This window comes from Zea mays, chromosome 1, assembly GCF_902167145.1.
Source record: "Zea mays cultivar B73 chromosome 1, Zm-B73-REFERENCE-NAM-5.0, whole genome shotgun sequence".
NCBI lineage: Eukaryota > Viridiplantae > Streptophyta > Magnoliopsida > Poales > Poaceae > Zea > Zea mays.
Genome location: NC_050096.1, coordinates 72,821,848 through 72,840,913, shown reverse-complemented (window position 1 = coordinate 72,840,913; position 19,066 = coordinate 72,821,848). Strand labels below are relative to the sequence as shown.

The 19,066-nt window shown below is 45.5% G+C and overlaps 2 protein-coding genes across 3 annotated transcripts; both read right to left on the bottom strand.

The window, feature by feature from the left end:
* Window positions 1-1,409: 1,409 nt before the first annotated feature.
* Window positions 1,410-2,404, bottom strand: LOC100281247 (uncharacterized). Its single transcript, NM_001154166.2, has one exon. It carries the CDS (start codon window positions 2,192-2,194, stop codon window positions 1,526-1,528), a length of 669 nt encoding a protein of 222 aa, NP_001147638.2. The 5' UTR covers window positions 2,195-2,404; the 3' UTR covers window positions 1,410-1,525.
* A 332-nt stretch (window positions 2,405-2,736) lies between these two features.
* Window positions 2,737-12,944, bottom strand: LOC103636280 (uncharacterized). 2 transcript variants are annotated; one of them, XM_008658645.2, is made up of 10 exons: window positions 12,541-12,944; window positions 12,264-12,323; window positions 11,559-11,618; window positions 11,341-11,448; window positions 11,184-11,258; window positions 10,970-11,032; window positions 4,759-5,116; window positions 4,232-4,356; window positions 4,088-4,118; window positions 2,737-3,931 (listed from the first exon to the last, which is right to left on the bottom strand). In XM_008658645.2, exons 1-10 carry the CDS (start codon window positions 12,664-12,666, stop codon window positions 2,922-2,924), a joined length of 2,016 nt encoding a protein of 671 aa, XP_008656867.1. In that variant the 5' UTR covers window positions 12,667-12,944; the 3' UTR covers window positions 2,737-2,921. The 2 variants fall into 2 exon arrangements, with proteins under 2 accessions (XP_008656867.1, XP_008656868.1); XM_008658646.2 differs by having other exon boundaries at window positions 4,244-4,356.
* Between the last annotated feature and the right edge of the window lie 6,122 nt (window positions 12,945-19,066).

Genomic DNA, 19,066 nt, shown 5'->3' with positions numbered 1-19,066 from the left:
TGCCCTCTGCACAGGGGCGGACGGTCCGCGCGCAGGGACCAGACGGTCCGCGGCCTGGTGCGAGGCGCGGTGGTGCTCTCTGCGCAAGGGCGGACTGTCCGCGGCCTGGGGCCGGATGGTCCGCGGCCTGGTGCGCGGCTAGGGCTCCTGCCTGACGGCCGGACGGTCCGCGCCCTGGGGCCGGACGGTCCGCGCGTACGCAGGGACGGCGGAAGATCGCCGACGGCGCCTGGATCTCGCTCCCGGGAGGGACCCCGTCGGGGAGTAGAGATCCTAGGTTGTGTCTAGGCTCGGGCTGGCCGACCTAGACTCCTCTAATCGACGTAGAGCCGAAGAGAGACGAAGAATTTGGGGATTGGATAGCTAAACCTAAACTAGACTAGAACTACTCCTAGGATAAAATGCGAAATAGAAGTTGTATTGATTCGATTGTTGATTACAAATCGGCCGTAGACCTCTCTATTTATAGAGGAGGGGGGCTGGACCCTTTACACAACTGATTCCGAGCTAATTCCGCGAATCTAGCTAACAACCGTAGCACAAAACTCGGAACCCTAATCTGTTCTGCGCACGCGCGGACCGTCCGGCCCACAGACGCGGACTGTCCGGACCGCGGACCGTCCGGCCTCAGGGCCGGACCGTCCGCCGGCTCTTTTACGGTTCAAACACTAAGGTTTTAAATATCAGGTTATAATGGCCGATTTATCCCAATATAACGGCCAATTTATCCTAATATAGTTTTTTAGCAGTGAAAAGTTATGCTATTTGACACGATGTATCCCGCTATATCTCGATATATCCTGATATTTGCGATTTTGATAAATGTGGAGATAAATATCTTATCCTGATATTTAAAACACTGAAATACACACTTTTTTGTAACGAATAAACAAATGCTCACTGTGTCCGGTGAAGAACTGCAGACACAAGGTACAGCACACCCTTTTCAAAGTACAAAGGTGGAGCCTGATCTGTGCTAGTACCTGCGAGAGCGAGGGGCCTAAATGCTCTGTCGACCAACTTGTGCGTAGCTGCATGTGGTAAACGCGGTGTGGATCTCCTAATCACAGCAATCGCCTCTCGTCAGACACACACACTGTTGATTGATGGAGTACGCTCAAACACGGCACTCCTTTCCTTTTGGTGTTTCCAGGGACCTTGTCCGTGACGAGGAAGTGGCCCAAAAGGAAAATATCCTCTCCTAGTTTGACGAGTCACAGTTCATGTAGTATGTATTTGTCCTGGAGACACACCTGGTGTTGGCTGCCTCGAGCTCTCAAGATATGGATTGATAATTTAATTGAAAACGAGTTCGATTCTCGTATGAAACGAAACGGGAAGAGTAGTTCACCGTCCGTTTCGAAATGGGAGCCTCAGATTTTGATTTACATACAGGCAGCAGTAATTAGTAAACGTACAAGGACAGGCAGCACAACGAGGTGCGGTGCGGTGTCATCAATTAGGTAGGAGGTATAATTCTACGTAGGAGTATCAGCGATTCTGATTCTGAACGTATCGTCGCAACTCACGCCCTGTCTTGCCGGCCAAGCCCTGACGACGACGAGGAGCCGCCGCCGCCGCCTTGTTGGCCGAATCCTCCTCTGCCTCCTATTGCCATGTGATGCTGTTGATGTTGCTGCTGCTGCTGTGGCGGCTGAGGCGGCGGCGGCTGTTGCTGCGGCTGCGAGCCGCCGTACATGGGCTGCCCCATCATCATCATCATCATGCCGCCGGAGCCAGGCGCGCCGTACCCGGCGTACCCGGCGGCATTGGCGGCGCCTCTGGGCAGCTCGCCCTGCTGCTGCTGCTGCTGCGAGCCCGAGGCGCCGGCGGACGCGGCGGCCCTCTCGCCCTCGATCTCGCGGAACTTGTGCAGGTAGTGCTTGAGCGGCTCGACGTAGTCCTCGAAGCCGAGCGTGGTCATGGCCCACAGCAGGTCGTCGCCGTTGATGGTCTTGCGCTTCTCGCGCTGGCACTTGTCGGAGGCCTCGCCGGTGATGAAGGAGATGAACTCGGACACGCACTCCTGCACCGTCTCCTTGGCGTCCTTGCTGATCTTGGCGTTGGCCGGGAGCGCCTTCTTCATGATCCGGCTCACGTTGGCGATGGGCAGGAACCGGTCCTGCTCCCGCGGCGACGACAGCTCGCCCCCGGCGTTGCTCGGCCCGCCGGAGTCGTTGTCCGAGTCCGGCATCGCTCCGCCGCCTCAGCTCAAGGCCACCGCCGAGGGAGCATGCATCAACGCGACAGGGGACACCACCTGGGCTGGGGATGCGAGAAGAACAGGAGCGACGAGAAGGCTAGGAGGAGGGAGGGAAATTTGGCGAGTCTCTGCGTCGGCAGCAAAGAGATTTGCATTTGAAGGAGCTGCTGCTGGAGAAGAGCGAGCGAGCGAGCAATGGAGGGAGATGGGCGGGGTCCGTCGGATCGCGCGGATAAGAACGCATTCAGCTCTGAACGTGGTGCGCCTCCCGCCGTTCGTTTCCTGATAAGTGTGTGCCACCTGGCGATTCCGCCTCCGTGGATGCGCGCCACCTAGGATCCATCCAGGCCGTCGCCGCGGGCCCGGGAACACGTGGGACGGAGCCCGGTCCGTGAGATGCGCAAGTGGCCGGTTTGCCACCTAGGACACTGCACTCGGTCCAGACGTAAAAAACCACCACAAGACGTGAAACAAAAAAAACCGTACTGACTTCAGTTCTGATGCAGATGAATGCAAACTGGATTTTGCAGGGAAAACATACAATACCAACCCCCAATAAAGCTCAATTTCCACAAGGTAATGTTTGGATTCCCGTATTCCAGATCTCCAGTAGTCCAGTGCTATACACATCAAATCTAAGCTACGCATAAGCTATCATACAAATACAAGAGTTAAAGCGTCACTGATAATCTCTCAACTGGGGATCCTAAATCAACTTCTACGATCTACATAACCGGGGTCCTACTCCACCTCCCTTGCAATCTACATCCATCTCATCACACAGGGCTTCCTTCAGCTGCGCCATCGCTGTTGCGCCCTTCACGTCAACATCGGTCTTTCCATTCCCAGCAGCAGTAGTACCATTCTTGCTTGAATTGGCGTCAGTTTTGGTGTTTTCATTGTGCTCAGCATCTTCCGCTTTACTATTGCCGCCACCGTCTGCTTGACTTTGTTCCGCTTCCGCATTTATATCGCCTTCTCTAGCTTCACCGTCTCCATCGCCAAGGATTCCTACACTTGCACTGTTCTCATTGTGGCTACATTCCTGAGCCTTGTCATCTTCGGTATGTTCTGCGCGTTCATTATTTCCATGACCGTGAGACTCTTCAGCTTCTGCATTGCTACCAACATTCCCACTCCTGATTCCTTCATTCCCACCATCTTCAGTGCCATTGTTTTCTCCATTTCTGGCATCTCTCACTTCTCCATCTTTTGACGCTTCTAGGGTTCCAACATTGCTCTTCATAGTCGTCTCAGCTTCGACGTTGCTTGAACCCTGTAGTTGTAAGGTACAATCAGTGTTTGCAGTGGGTGCAACTGCGACCTTTCCACCATTGCCATCCTTAGTTATGTTTTTATTATCATCATCAACTTTGTGCTCTTCTGAACCTTCAGCAGCGTAACAGCTGTTTTCATTGAAACCATACTCCACAGAAGCCCCACCATCGATACATTTCTTGTTAGCACTGTCATTTGCGTTCTTTAGACTGTCTTTGGTGTTGCTATCTCGACCATCTTCAAGTACATTTTGCTCGTTGATAACCAATTCAACTGTTTGAACTTGTGCCATCTCCTTGGCAGCTTGCTCGGCTCTAGCCTTCGCCTCTGCTGCTTCCGACTCTTCCAGTTCCTTCTTCTCTGCCTCGTCTGCTAGCCTAAAGAGCTCCTCTTCTATAAGCGACCTTATTAGTGGCTTTCTCTCAAACAGATCCTTGCCAAAGTATTTGTCTGAAGATACGAAAGCATGTCAGAAAGGTCAACCAGCTAAAAAGAAATGAACGTTCAGGCTTCATAGGTGCCTTGACATCATAACACGACCAAACATGTCTTGATGTCTGCAAGGATAAGATATAGAAGGACTCTAGAAAATAAGCAAAGACATACCGACTTCTTTTACAACATCGCCAAAGGTCATCTGGAAAAGGCGAACAGGAAAAAAGACAGACAAATGTAAACTACAGGAGAAATATCACAAAACAATTATTGTATCTTATAACCCAACAGACAAGTTAAGGATAAATGATGTACAGTGTATCTCACAGTGGCAAAGTCCGCAGTATCCAAGATAAGAAAGACAGCTTCCCTCAGCTCATCTTTACTTGGTTTGATTACTTGTTTTCGAGGCTTTGTGTCTCCTTTAGACTCCCGATTACCTTCAACAAAAAAAGAACACAGCATTTTCAAAATGACGAATTAGTAGTCATCTAACCTGTTAGAAAAGCATTAAGCTTGCATAATCATGTAGGCAAAAAGGATATCATAGGAACACCTAAGAAACCTAGCAGTTGATAACAAGAGGCAGCGGTGGGTGGTGTTGAAGAATGGTTTCAAGTCTCACTCTCCTTCAAACAAAAACTACACGTTTTTTCCTTTGACCTCAGCAAAACTAGTTATTACTTGAAAGTTAACACCAGCCTATAGTTAGATTTCAAGATTCATCCTTTCAAAATTGTTCACAATTATAACCAATTATGTTGATGTTCTATAGTCAATATAGTACAAGCACTGTCAACTACACAGGTGCATAAGTAGCAGCAAGTCATCCAGAAGCATACCACACAATTTGACTTTGCAATCTTCCTTAGAAGTCGTTTTTTTCTTGGCAATAGAAGACATTTTCCTTTGTAAAGCCTTCACGTCAGTACTATCATCCTCAGCAGCTGTAACAAACTTTGTAGGTGGTGTGGTTATTATTGCTTGCTCATCTGTAGGAATTGGCGCTTCACTGAGTGATGCTCCATCTAAATTCTCTGATACAGAGTAATTTATCCTCCCAGAAGGCTCAAAGTTGGTCTGTTCATTTGGGAATTTTCCATTCTTACTATCAGCACATGAATATTTGTTGTCCAGCAAATCACAGTCAGAATGTTTTACTCTATCCTCTGCTTCCTCTTCACCCTCTCGTTTCTTTTTCTGTGTAGTCCAAAATAAATAATTAGGGCAGGGCAGACTTAGTGCCGGAGGAGAAGGAATAAACCGAGAGAAGCCTTCCTCGCAAATGCAGAGAGGCTGCTTCGAACTCGCGACCCGGTGACTCAGTGAGACAACTCTCACCATTGCACCAGGCATGCCCATCTCCAAAATAAATAATTAAATAAAGGTAAAATTAATTTATGCTAAAGAAAAGGCTAGAAGATTTTGCAGACCATGATATATATAGTAAACCCTAAGGTTGTGGCTAGCAGATTGTGCATATGGCTGTGCAAAACACTATTTTGCATTGCATACTGCACTGTTCAAAGAGTAGACTTTTAAATAGACGGTGAGATATATTGGAGGATTATGTATCCATTCTATTGTAATGGGTCTTGGCCTAGCATGGTATCGAGCTATTATTCTTCCTCCCCCATCCTCACCCTGCCGCCGGACCTCCACAGCCGTCGCCGACCAACCGGAGCTTGCTAGAGTCGGCCCCTATCCCGGCCATGGCTGCCCCTCCCTTTTTTCCCCACCCACCCTCCCAAGACAATGTGTCGTCGTCCTCCCCGGCACCACCTTCGTTGTGCCCACCGCGCCTAGCATCTTCACGCCCAACGATCTCCCTCCCTCTATCCCCTTCGTCGTGCACGACTTCATCCGCCACTCTCCCGCACCCCCTGCGTCATGCACTCGTCTCTCCTCCCCTCCAAGAGCGTCGCCTCACACGCCTCCCCTGCGGACTTCTACTGGCGCACCTTCCGCTCCTCTGAGCTCGTCTCTGATGTCGGCTTCCGCGTCTTCAACCCCTTTCTCACCCTCGTGGCCGCCTAGGCTCCCACTTCTGCGGTGGCCATGGCAATGATGCGCGCTACCGCGGATGCAGGGGACCCCATGTTGCACGACCTGCCCTCGCCGCAGCCCACGGCTCCTTCCGTCGTCGACGAGCAGTACCGCAATGCAGTGAGCACCCCACTTTCTCCTCCTTCCACCGCGTGGTCCGCTGCCCCCACGCGCGCCTCATCTATCTCTACACTCTCCCGCAACCTCCCCACCGCCGCGACCCTCTTCCGCGTCGACTCGTGCCCAGTCGCCACCACTTCCCTCGTTGCCTCGTACGCCGTTGTGGACCACCTTCCCATCGTCGTCTCCTTCGACATCATCCCACCGGTACGTCACGACACTGTTCTCCCCCTCCGTCGCTTCCTCTGCTCCCACTTTCGGGTCCTCCCTATTCAGGGCAAGTCAGTCCATGGCAGCCGCCTCATCGGCCACGTCCGGGTAAACCTTTTTTGGTGTTGCTACCTAAGCCGCTCGCAGCCTTGGGTTCTTCTTGAAAGGGACATGTGCCCTTGGATCATTTCTATAAATGTTTTGGTGATTAGATGCCCAACACATTGTTTTGGATAATATGTGCTAAGTGTTAAAGAGATGCAAATCAAGAATCAAGGTATAACTCTAGCCTTAGTGAATTGTTTCTGATACTAACATATTCCTCTAAGTGCTAGGAACTTGTCAAATCAAATGAGATTGGATTGGAGAAGTTTGGCTAAGTCCAGCCAGACTTGCACCAGCCTGCGGTGCACCGGACTATCCGGTGTGCACCGGACAGTGTCCGGTGCCCAGGATGGCTCAGCGACGAACTCGCTGCTCTCGGGAATCGTCGAGGGCGCTGCGGCTAAAATTCACCGGACTGTCCGGTGAGCCAACAGCGCCCGCGCCAACGGTCGGCAGCGCGATCAACGGGCGACGCGTGGCCAGAGCCAACGGCCACTACGCCGCACCGGACTATCCGGTGTGCACCGGACAGTGTCCGCTGTGCCAAGCGGACCGAGGGTTCAACGGGCGACTTCGCCAAAGAATGAAAGAAATCGTGCACTGTTCATGTCCGGTGGTGCACCATACTGTCCGGTGTGCCAACGGACAGAAGACAAGAATTGTCCACCAAATGGAGTTCCAACGGCTTCTACCTGCCTTGGGGCTATAAAAGGGACCCTAGGCGCATGGAGCAGTACACAAAGCCTCCATTGAACATCCTAAGACGCCTAGACTCCGCAAGCACACATCTGAATCATTGTGATTGAGATTTGAGCACTTGTTGAGTTGTAAACTCGCTGCGCTATGTTTGTGTGCTTGTTTCTTGACTTGTGTGCGTGTCGTTGCTGTGACTCTAGCTCTTGCATGTGTTTCTTTCCCTCCCTTACTCTTGTGGTTTTTATTGTGATCAATATTGTAAGGGTGAGAGGCTCCAACTTGTGGAAATTCCTCACAAAGGGAAACATCTGCTATAAGGAAGAAAACTGTGGTATTCAAGTGGATCATTGGATCGCTTAAAAAGGGTTGAGTGCAACCCTCGTCCATTGGGACACCACAACGTGGAAGTAGACAAGTGTTCTATTTGGCCGAACCATGGGATAAAAATCGCTGTGTCACCTGTTGTTATTCGTGTGCGTTTCTCTCTTCTTCTACTCACTTGATAATTGCTCTAAGTTTAACACTTACTTTGTGAAGAGCAATTAAGTGAAGAAGTCATCTCCTTCTCTCTAGACATAGCACCTTGGTTTTGATTTCACTAACATTTCAAAATCCAAGTTTGTGCCATTTAGTGTTGATTTTTACAGGATCACCTATTCACCCCCCTCTAGGTGCTCTCACTTCTGTGCTACCTCCACCGCTGCTAGCAGCCACGGTGAGCCTCTTGGGTCCATTCGGTAGGGAATTCCTCCGCAACGACCACTTCTACGTCCCTCTTCAGTACCACCACCACATCTTCTACGTCTGCTCTCTCGACGCCCATCCTTCGCCCTGCCGTGGTCCATGTGCCTCCCTACCGTGTGCGTGTATCCCTTCACGACAGATAATCTCTCCGGGGAACGTTCGTGGCCTTTGATCGGGCCATGAACCCGCTTCTCCGTGACTGCATCGAGCTCTACCACCCTCCGGCCTCCGTCCATCCTCAAGAAGGCAACCACACTACTAGGCCGTTTGTGTTCCGTAGTACCAAGATTATCTCCACCGCTCATGCTCACCGTTAGCCTGCTCGCCACTGTCGACCCCAGCGCCCATCCCGGTGGCCCACTTTTGTTACTCCCACCAACTAGGTTGCTGACTCCGACACCTCGTACCACACCACTCCTGACCTGATATTGTTTCCTTACCCCATCCTCGTAGCCCCACCTTACCTTCTTCCATCATTGTCGATAATGGGTCGACTCTACCTGTCACCTCAGTAGGCAACACGGTTCTTCTTGGTCATTTGTACCTCAATAACATCTTGTTGCCCCCAATATCACATAGATTCCTCTCAATTTGTCGCTTCACCACTGACAACCATTGTTCCATCGAGTTTGATTCGTGGGGGCTCACCATATGGGATCTTACTACTCGTGTCGTGGTTGCCCGATGTGACAGTTCTGGACCCCTATATCATATTCGGTTCTCTGCCCCACCTCCCTCATCCTGTGTTGCCACACCCTATGCTCTCGCAGCCACTGCCTATACCTCCACGTGGCACCATTGGCTTGGCCACCTTGGTCACGACGTCCTATCCAGACTCTCGGGCATCTCTATGGCTCGACAATCCCCTACCCTATGGCAACACTGCGTTGCCATGCTTGTCAGCTTGGCGTCAGACTTGCTTACCCTTCTCTTCCATGTCCTGAACCGCTCACCCCATTGATGTCGTCCATTGTGACCTTTGGAGATCCCCGATACCGAGCATTTCCGGTTACCAGTACTATCTGGTCATCCTAGATGATTTCTCTCACTACCTATGGATTTTCCCCCTCCTTCGTAATTCTGGCACCATCACCGCCCTATCTCATTTATTCGCATGGGTGTTGACTCAGTTCGGTTGCACCATCCAGGTTGTGCAATGTGAAAACGGGCAGAAGTTTGATAACTCCACATCTCATGCCTTCTTTCTCTCGCGCGGCGTGCAATTGCGGGTACACCTCCCCTCAGAACGGTAAGGCCGAGCCCATGATTGGCGCCATCACCAACCTCATTCGCACCCTCCAATTCCAGGCCTCCTTCCTACTCATTACTGGGTTGAGGGTATCCACATCGCCACCTATTTCCTGAACCACCTCCCCTCCAAGGTGATCAGTCATCCACTCCTTTCTTCGCCTTTTTGGCACCACCCCTTCCTATTCGCACCTCCACCACCGCTCCCCACAAACTTGGGCCCATATCCACTCGCTGCCTTTTCCTCGAGTGCTCTGATCACAAGGGGTACTAGTGCCTTGATCTTCTCACCTATTGCATCATCATCTCTTAAGTCTCGACATGTTGTTTTCGATGAAAACGCCTTTTCCCTTGCAGGCTCCTCCACACCTCCTGGCCTCGACTCTATCCCTAACTAGGCGGTCCACCAGCTGGATGTTAAGAATGTCTTCCTTCACGACACTCAGATCGAGATGGTGTATTGTAGCCAACCCACCAGCTTCGTGAACTCAACTGGCCTGAGTATGGTGTGTAAGCTTAACTACTCTTTGTATGGCCTCAAGCAGGCGTCGTAGCCCGGGTACAGTCGCTTTGTCTCCTACTTGGTCTCCCTTGGCTTCGTTGAGGCCATGTCGAACACATCCCTGTGCAACCTTCGGCATGGCGACGACATCGTCTACCTCCTCCTTTACCTTAATGACATCGGCTCACGATGTCCAGTGTCATTCTCCTCTAGCGCACGATCGACACAGCACCCGAGTTCGCGATGAAGGACTTGGGCTCTCTCCACCACTTTCTCGGGGTCATCGTGGAGCGCGGCCCCCGGGGCCTCTTCATTCACCGACGCTAGTAGGCCATTGACTAACTGGAGCGGGCTGGCATGTACGACTGCAACCACGCCTATTTACACTCAAGCGAAGGTCTCCGACGACGCCGGGCTCCATGCCTGTTGACACTCAAGCGAAGGTCTCTGACGACATCGACGCCCTAATCAACGACGTGACGTCGGGGCACCTAAACCCATCCCAACATAGCAAACACGGTCTAGCAAGTGTGCCTTCACATGCATACCCCGTGCGAGCCCCACCTCATCGATGCCAAGTGGATTCTTCGCTACCTCCACGCCACTCTCGACTACAGTCTCCTTATTCGGCCCTCTCCGACTTCTGAGTTGGTCATCTACACTGATGTTGATTGTGTCGATTGCCCCGACACGCGTTGGTCTACTTCTAGCTATGTCGTGCTCCTGGGCACCAACCTCGTCTCCTGGTCCTCGAAGCGGGAACCTGTCTTCTCCCGCTCTAGTGCTAAGGTCGTGTATCGCGCTGTGGACAACGGTGTGGCAGAGGCACCTTCATCCGCTGTCTAGGAGCTTCACAACCCTCTCGCACGTGCCACCTTCGTCTACCGCGACAACGTCAACGCGATCCACCTCTCCACCAATCCTGTGTAGCACCAACGCACAAAGGACATGGAGATCGATCTTCACTTCACCCGCGAGCGTGTCGCATCGGCGATGCCCACGTCCTCCGCATTCTAAACACTTCGCAGTTTGCCGACATCTTCACCAAGGGCTTCCCTTTCATGGTGTTCTCTGAGTTTCGGTCCAGTCTCAACATTTGTACAAGCTAGAGTTGTGACTCCGACAGTGTCAGAGGATCACGTATCTATTCTATTGTAATGGGCTTTGGCTCAGCCCATAGACTGGTAATATATATACTCTCAGTCTACCCTAATTAGGATTAGGTTTTCCCTCAAACCACTGCTCTAACAAGATAGGTAAGGTTGCTGAAGATAGCCTAACAATCATAATATCTTCAAATAGATTATGAACTTTTGTGATGCTAAGGAAAAGGCTGGAAGCATACAAACATAATTCTAAACGAATGTGTGGAGATAGTTTACCTTTGAAGGTTTACCAGCAGACAAATTTTCCTCTTCTCTGACACGCTTTCTTTTCTTGTATTTCTACAATAGATAAGACACATGAAAAAGTATTTGAGCGCCAATGATGATAGGGCAGTAGCTTAAGTTACAAAGGAAAACCGACAACATCGGTTATCATTTCTAGATAAGTGTTCAAAAAATTTTATGGCCAAAGTAACCCAAAGTTTAGGACCTTATCCGAGTTTATGACATCACTACCAGAACAGTGATCCTTAATGAATTCCATCAGAAACAATACAAGTTCCTCCTGAAAAGAAACATAAATGTTTTGTAATGTGCACCCTCGGGCAGGTGAGAATAGAAAATTCAAGTTTTTAAGTTGGACCAACCTTCCTATTAGCTCTTGAGCCAATTAAATCAAACGAGCGACACAGTTCGATAAGTGTATCTCTTTTACATCTGTTGAGCTTCTCCAGTAGCTCTGCCCGTGATTTTTCCTGTTGTCAAGTCAATACCATGTCCAGTATCAAATATGTTGTTAACATAATAATGGACAAGAAAACACACTGATTCAGTACTGCCAAGCTGTTACCAAATCACAACATACCTCTTGATCCTTACAATCATGCTGAATGAGTTGGAGAATTTGTTCTCTTAAGTCAGTTACCTGGTATGGTTAACCAAACTAGGAGTTATTCCAGAAGATTGAAGACACAATCTATAACCATCTCACTCGATTTACACTTAGCAAACAGATATACTGCATACTCAATTCCTAGATTTGGTTCAGTGCTACAATAAAGAAGCACATCCTTCGAATTCACAGCTTCAACATCTATTTATACCATGCCAGTAAGAATCATTAAGACAGTGATGAGTTTTTACGGGCTGAGGGAACAGTTAGGTGCTTACAGTGATGGTCTAAGCATCGCCAATCTATCAATGCAAGTGTAGAAGGTTGCATCAATACACCTATCAATAAGCATGTCACGTGTACCTACTCAATGAATGAGCCAGACCTTGTTTCAGTGGCCAGTAAAGTTTCCTTTGCCTAAAAGACCAAACAATTAACATGGATACATGAGGAACAAGCTAATGCGCCTTGTGGAAGTTGCTAGTCTATCTTTGACTTTGTAATGTTTTGCATGCAAAATTATGCAAATGCAGTACAGTAACGAGGTGTGAATGCTAAGGCCCTCCAAGGCAATGGAACTTAGTAGTCCATTTAAATGGTTGAATCTGATTTGAATAAAGACAAAGCCACATGTAACGAAATTCAGCTTGGCATCTCTGTACCAGCCAAAAAACCTACCGATTCTTTCTCAAAGAAGACCCAAGTAGGCTGCTTCATCAACTTAGTCTCGGACGCATCCTATAGAATGGCAAAGAAAACATAGCAACCATCAGGGGCGGTCGAGTAAAGGACATGGGTGTACACACATGTACACCATATAATTTCTGCAAGGCGATCGAAGTTAGTAGCCATATTGTATGCATATACACCTGAAATTAGATCAGATCCGAATACAAATAGTAAGATAGTGTTTGTGGGCACAGTTTCACACAACAGGAAGGGAAGGAGGGCGTACCTGGTGGCGCTCGTCGCCGGCGAAGGGGCCGAATAAGACCTGAGCACCTGGCGTAGCCGGCAGCGACGGCCGTTCAGGCGTTGCGCTGTGGTGGTGATTGGAAGAAGAAAATCCAGGTTGCAGCATAGAGGCAGATCGGGTCCGTGTAGAGCCCGTCGATCTACCTTGGTGTGCTGCCTGTCGTCTGCTCCGCCCGACCGAAGCTCACCGTGCTGGTAGTAAACCGGCTCGCCCAGGGGAGCTGTCACTTGCTGCTTCAGGCAGCGTCGGGGCTCGGGCGGGCGCGGGCAAGGTGCCAAGGTCGGCCAGCGGCACGCTCGGCTCGACACAGTGCGGAGGGGAGCGGGAGGAGCCGAGGACGAGGAGCCGCTGAGGAAGGCAAGGGAATGTATTTAACTTTATTTACCGTTGGCACTGCTGTAGCAACGTTTTTATTTTGCAAAGTTTTAGTTGACATAAAACATATCATTTTATTAAAATATAAATACATCAAATTAGAACATAAAATCTACATAATTAATGAAAAAACAAAAATTATATAAATTAAAAAATACATAACTAAAAAAACTAATTTTACTTGCTTATATTCCTTTTCTGTTTATTATGTCGCTTCTTTCTTATCTAATTTTACTTGTTTTGTCATTTTTTTAGGATCAACTCGAATGGGTGTTTTATATCCTGTCTATATCGGTGTAGTAATTTAGTCTTATATAAGCTTTTAAATATCTGTTTTCTCTATAAATAGAGACTGAATGCTACTTGTTGGGTCTTTTTTTCGTTGAGCTCTTGCCTGCAATAGAGTATAGTGCGTCTATACTTACTTATTATGAGGCACATCTTTACACGCTTAAATTTAGACAAAATCTTTTAGGCCCTGTTTGTTTTCTTTTATTTTGTGGAGTTGAAATCTTACTAATGAAATATGTTATTTTTTTAAAATGTGATATTCCACCACTTTTTAAAGTTATCATATAAGTTTATTTCAAATTCATGGGATGAGAGATGGAAATTGATTTTATAGATTTATATACTATTTTCCCGATGTACAACTTATAACACAATCTTCTACTTGCTTCGTTATAATATAAATGTAGTATATAACTATCTTTCTCATATGATTTAGAATAATATACAAATATATTACATATATAAATATTTGAACTTAATTAGTTTTGTCTAAATTATAATTATTAAAACGGAATTCAATTCCAACGAAACAAACTGGTCCTTATAGTTTTACTCCCATCACTCATGTCGTCGTCACCGTGCCTCGCACCTAGGCCTGGGCAAAAAGAACCGGAACCGAGGAACCGAACAGAAATAACCGAGAACCAAAACCAAACTAACCGAAACGAAGGAACCGTTATGAAATTCAGTTCTGGTTTTTTTGAGAACCGAAATAAATGAGATATTTTCGGTTCTGCACTCCAAAGAATCGAAAGAACCGAAAAAAACAAAAGTATTAGATTCAATTTGTTACATGTGTTTGTAACTTCGGATGTTGTTTTATCGACTTATGTTGAACCTCTAATCATCCATGTATTATCTATGAAATTATGGTCATTGTGCACTCGTGGTTGTTTGCGGGGAGATGTTGCTGAAATTTCTCACAAAAGTTGTCGTTATTCAGAATTTTAGAGTGGTTGTTACAGTTCGGTTAGAACCGAGGAACCGAACCGAAGAACCGAGAACCGAACTAGTCGGTTTTGATTTCTTTATCTTGCTATTTCGGTTCTAGTTTTTGAAGAACCGAATTTCTACAAGAACCGAGGAACCGAACCGAACGCCCAGTCCTACTCGCACCAGTAGGGGAGCGGGGAGCTGGCAATCTTTGACGCCTAAAGGCACCATCTAAGGGCTTGTTCGGTTAGCTCTCAATCCATGTGGATTGAGTGGGATTGGGTGGGTTTAAATCCCAAGCAAGTCAAAACTCTTCTAATTTTTTTCCAATCCCATACAATCCATGTATAATGGGAATAACCGAACAAGCCCTAAGTGCATATGTATCCCATATCAAATTATATACACCGTTAATTTTTAGAGCCAAATGACAATAGTATACTAGTAAAACGACTTCATAAAACAGGCCACAATAAAAGAAAAATACCTAATTATGGATAATTTCTTCCACCGATAAACTCAAGATGTTATTAAAAAGACAAAAAAAAAATAGAACAAAAATACACAACATACCACTCGCATTGATAGGAGGTAATGAAGGTAGCTTTTTTAAATAACTTTCAATTCTTGAAAATACTATAAAATATTCTTATCTTCCATGCTTGCAAAAATATCTCGTACAATATAACAAACCATTCTATGATTTGACTAATCATTCCCTATCTTCATAATTGCAACATGCAAAAATCAAGGCTCGCTCAACAACAGGCAAAATGAAGACTAGTTCAACAATACAATAAATCGTTCCAAAATATTTTATTCATCTCAATTTCAATCATAATAATAGCAAGACCATTAAGGTCATAAAAATTAACAATTTTAGGGTTAGATCTCACATCAGCAATGAATAGATCAAGTTGTTTTGTAAGCTTTATAAGTTCATAGTGATCAATTTCAACAACATACATCTTTACCAATTCTATTAGTTGATCTCTATCTGTCACACCCGTTTCCAAGGGGCAGAGCCGGGTGCATAGCATATGTATGCCAGGATCTATTTCCACACATATGTTAACATCACAAGTGTAATATATCAAAAGAATAATGCATAAAAGTGTAAATAAATATTATATTAATATATTACACTTCGAACAGACATAATGTCTTAACCTTTTTTCATCAAAGTACAGCGAAACAAGGACATCCATCCACAGGAAGATGACCGGGGGAAATCACTAGACTAGCATCCATCGAGTTCATCATCAAAATCTTCATCTGCAAACTTCTGATCAAAATTAAGCAAGGGTGAGCTCACTTATGGTCGGGGCTCAGCAAGTGGGGAAAAACTAATCCAAGTTTAACAAGGTGAGGCTAAGTGAGAGCACCTAGAGGGGGGGGGGGGTGAATAGGTGATCCTGTAAAAACTTGAAACTTAATGCCACAAAACTTGATTAAGAGTTAGCTCAATAAAGCCAAGTGGCTAGAGAGGAGTTCTTGCAAGACACGATAACCACAAGAAGATCAACACAGATAGGCACAGTGGTTTATCTCGTGGTTCGACCAAGTCCAACACTTGCCTACTCCACGTTGTGGCATCCCAACGGACGAGGGTTGCAATCAACCCCTCTCAAGCGGTCCAAAGACCCACTTGAGTACCACAGTGTTTTGCTTTGTTTACTATATCCCGCTTGCGAGGAATCTCCACAACTTGGAGCCTCTCGGCCTTACAATTGAAGTTCACAAAGAAGCACGGAAGTAAGGCTGGGATGAGCAACGCACACAAGACACAAAATCAGAGCACAAACACGCACACAAGTCACAACTCGAGCTCACAACACAACCCAAAGAGTTCTCTACTCAAATGGAGCTCTAATTGCTATCACAAAGAATCGAATGCGCGGAATTAGAGTCTTGGTGCTTAGGAATGCTTAGAGAATGCTTGGTGTCTTCCTCCATGCGTCTAGGGGACCCTTTTATAGCCCCAAGGCAGCTAGGAGCCGTTGAGAGCATTCCAGGAAGGCAATTTTTGCCTTCTGTCGCCTGGCGCACCGGACAGTCTGGTGCACCACCGCACACTGTCCGGTGCGGATTTCTTTCCTTCTTTGGCGAAGCCGACCGTTGGAGTTTCAGAGCCGTTGGCGCACCGGACACTGTCCGGTGCACATCGGACAGTCCGGTGCCCCCTTCTGACCGTTGGCTCTGCCACGCGTCGCGCGCAGATTACGTGGTCGACTGTTGGCTCACCGGACAGTCCGGTGCACCACCGGACAGTCCGGTGATTTATAGCCGTACGCCGCCGACGAAACCCGAGAGCAGCCATTTCGCTAGAGTCAGCCTGGCGCACCGGACACTGTCCGGTGCACACCGGACAGTCCGGTGCATCCAGACTGCGCAGAGTCTTGGCTGCTCAGCCAAGTCTTTTCCAAATTGGTCTTTTCCTGTTTCTAGCACTTAGACACAATACATTAATCTCCAAAACAATGTACTAAGTCTTAGAAACATACCTTTACTCTTGATTTGCACTTTGTCCATCACTTGGCATAATTTAACACTTAAGCACTTGTGTTGGTCACTTAATCACCAAAATACTTAGAAATGGCCCAAGGGCACATTTCCCTCTCACTAAGGTTGAGCAATAAGCATTTTAGTTGGTCAACATTTTATTAACAACACATGTCTTACTAATAAGTGTGAATCCCAAGTATTCTCATTAAATAAAGGTACAAGAGTATATCAAAACACTTAAGTGAAACCACTTAAGCAAACCATTGGCAGATCATCGGATCTCGATTTATTTCCATCTTCAAGTTCAATTATCATGTGAGGAGTCCAGGCTGCTCATAACCGTGAGCACGACAGATATATCAGTTTTACACTCTGCAGAGGTGGTACAACTTTACCCATGAGTCGTGATTCCCTTCTAGGCCGGGTTAGCTAGACCCGTATTCACTTCCGAGGTGAATGGCCAGGGTCTCACTACGAGGCTTCTCCCTAGAGTCCTCATTACGCAAATGCTGGAAATGGTCAACTACATAAGGTACACCTACCGTAACCAACTTGTAGTCCAGACTACAGGGTAAAGCTTTGGGAACTATGCCCGTATCCAATCTGCCTGAGCCGGAACTATAAGCGCTTGCCAGATGCCCCCGTTCCGGTCGACCATGACCAGCACCCAACATAAGACTTCCCTAGTTATTTAGCCAAGACCAGAGCCATGATAGTTCTCATGGTAGCACTGTTTTCCCGGGTGGTCACTTCATGTTCCAATTAATATGCAATAATCTTGTGTTAACCATCGGGTTAATAACAATAAAGTAAACTTACCATTTGGAACATTAATATCATAAACAGGAGTGACTGCATAAATTTAAAGTTGTAGCAATAGCATAGCTACATGATTAGATCATAATCCCAGGTTAAACAAGGAGTAAGGTTGGAAAGGTTAGGGGTATCTAAATAGGTAACCCATCAAATTATGCATATATATCCAAGAATAAACTTTATTAAATGTATTGTTTGGGATCAAACAGAGTATGCAGAGGGAGAAGTCCACTTGCCTTGCTTATTGAAAACTTGAGGTTCTTCCACGGATAGGAATAGGTCTTGATTCTTAACTACTAGATCAACCACTGAATATCACACAAACAAACAAGAAGAACAAACACCACTCAATAACATACAACATTCACCATATGTAAAGCTAAAAGAAAGCCTAACGAAAAGAGCGTTCGCTTTTCAAAAACATTACACGCAAGGGTTGTAATAAAAAGTTATTCTTTTTAAAAATGTGTGATCTATACTTTATAAAAAAGACATGAGCTTAAAATATCTTAATAAAAATATACAAATATTAGATTTACCATTTTAATCCTTTATAAAAGCATATGTGGTATGTCTAAGATTAAGAGTTCATAAGATAAAACACATTATAACATTATTAAACCTTTTAAACCTTTTATAAAAGATATATGTTATATATCTAACGTTAATGAGTTATGAAACACATTATTAAACATTAATTGATGAGAAGCCCATATATAAGCCTAAACATGTTTTATATGGAAAGATAATGAAACAAATAATTATCTTTATCTTTATTAAGAAAACACATGGCTTATATTATTATTAAGAAAGCTATATTCAAAGTCAATATATGTAGTAACATTTTAGTTATTACTTTATTTTACCCTTTAGGAAAAACTAAATAATTTATATAACATGGACTAAATGTGATAAAATAATTAATCAAGCCTATATAACTAGTTATGAACAAGTTGACAATAGGTTTGACTAATAAATTATGATAAATGATAATTAATCTATTAATTATCTTTAATTCTATTGTAGGAACAATATGATCTAATTCATTAGAAAGGAAATTATGTATAAATTATCATTTTAATTTATAAAAGCAATGACACTTGTTATCTTTTAATTAAGAAAATATAATAATCTATTAATTGGACATATATTTATCTTCTACTTTTATTAATAAACATATGGTCTACATATTCTTTTAAGTTTCTATTTAATACGGTTATATTTAAACATCTATAACGAACCTTGTTAAATATGATATCTATTAAAAGGTCATTTTAAACTAGAAACAAATTATCTACTTCATTAGAAAGAAACCTATGTTTATCAACATACTATCATTTTCTTTATTAGAAAAGTATGAGCGTCCAATTAGGCTATTTTAACATTATTATAAATTCTACGCTTTCGGTTTTCTCGTTTCTTTTCTAAATAGAATTTATATGTATAACTAAAAATTGTTTATTTAATTCTTCTAACATTAATATTCTAAGAATTAATTGTATATTACTAAATGGGACTTTTAATAATATATTCATGGTTGTTATGACATAGATAAATATCTTACTAATTCTAAGTAATTAAGTGC

Coding starts and splice junctions, on each gene's coding strand:
- LOC100281247 (NM_001154166.2), bottom strand. CDS start 2,194: ATGCCGGACTCGGACAACGACTCCGGCGGGCCGAGCAACGCCGGGGGC.
- LOC103636280 (XM_008658645.2), bottom strand. CDS start 12,666: ATGCTGCAACCTGGATTTTCTTCTTCCAATCACCACCACAGCGCAACG. Junction 4,119..4,231: donor TTGCCACTGTGAGATACACT/GTACATCATTTA, acceptor CGCCTTTTCCAG/ATGACCTTTGGCGATGTTGT. Junction 3,932..4,087: donor CGATGTTGTAAAAGAAGTCG/GTATGTCTTTGC, acceptor TCGTATCTTCAG/ACAAATACTTTGGCAAGGAT.